Below are 1,020 nucleotides of genomic sequence, written 5' to 3' on the forward strand. Positions count from 1 at the left end.
AGCGAAAGCCTCTTATGAGAGTATGTTTGCTGCACTCCCATTATCAACCAAAATCCTCTTTACTTCAAAGTTAGCCACAATTGCAGAGACGACCAAGGCATCATCATGAGGATATGATACTCCTTCCAAATCTCTTGCTCCAAAGGTAATGTCTTCGAGTTTATCATGGGATTCCTTTGAGGTATGAGCATGTTGGCGGGCATATTGCTTTCGCCTACTATTTGTGTCTCCTCCAGATGCTATGCCTTCAATGATAATATTAATGGTCCCGGCAGTGGGTTGAACACTACTTCTAGCTCCAGGCTCTTCACGATTGTCGCAATTATTCCTCAGGCGTTTATCATGACCAATGTAATTTCTTAAGAATCCTCTTTTAATGAGGGCTTCAATTTTTCGCTGCAATGCTTGACAATACTCCGTGGTATGCCCATGATCTCGGTGAAATTCACAATACTTGCTCCTATCTCTTGTGTCAGGGGGCGACTTCATTCTTGGAGGCCACTTCAATTCTTTCATTTCTTTGATCTCCATCAAGATATTTTCCTTGGAGGTGTTTAATCGGGTGAGAGGCCCTGATAGATCTTCATTCTTGCGCTTTTCCCAAGGATACTCTAGCCAGGAAACGGGATCATGTTGCTTTTTGTTCTCGGCCTTTTCATGGGAAGGACCAGATCTCCTTGGATTCAGTGTTTCCTCCATATTAATGTATTTTTCAGCTCGGGTGAGGAGCTCGATCACTGTCTGCGACGGGGTCTTTGATAAGGATATCTTGAAAGCTTTACATCTTATGGCGTAAGTGAGGGCGGAGACAGCCGCTGTGATGCAAACGTCGGGTATTTGAAGCCTTTCTTTGTTAAACCTCGTCATAAATCCTCATAGGGTTTCATTTGGTCCCTGGCGAAGTTGCATGAGAAAGGCCACAGTCTTTCTGATTCGTTTGCTACTTGCAAAGAAGGCTGAGAACTTATCAGCCAAATCTGAGAATGAGGCTATGGAGTTGGGCTCCAATGTCGAGAACCA

At 44.1% G+C, this 1,020-nt stretch overlaps 1 protein-coding gene across 1 annotated transcript; it reads right to left on the reverse strand.

The window, feature by feature from the left end:
• Positions 1-12: 12 nt before the first annotated feature.
• On the reverse strand, positions 13-867 carry LOC111387674. Its single transcript, XM_023012249.1, has one exon. It carries the CDS (start codon positions 865-867, stop codon positions 13-15), a length of 855 nt encoding a protein of 284 aa, XP_022868017.1.
• Between the last annotated feature and the right edge of the window lie 153 nt (positions 868-1,020).

The sequence above is a fragment of the Olea europaea genome, unplaced genomic scaffold (genome assembly GCF_002742605.1).
Source record: "Olea europaea var. sylvestris unplaced genomic scaffold, O_europaea_v1 scaffold41709, whole genome shotgun sequence".
NCBI classification, from domain to species: domain Eukaryota; kingdom Viridiplantae; phylum Streptophyta; class Magnoliopsida; order Lamiales; family Oleaceae; genus Olea; species Olea europaea.

Bases quoted from the DNA above. Each gene is read 5' to 3' on its own strand.
- LOC111387674 (XM_023012249.1), bottom strand. From the start codon at position 867: ATGACGAGGTTTAACAAAGAAAGGCTTCAAATACCCGACGTTTGCATC.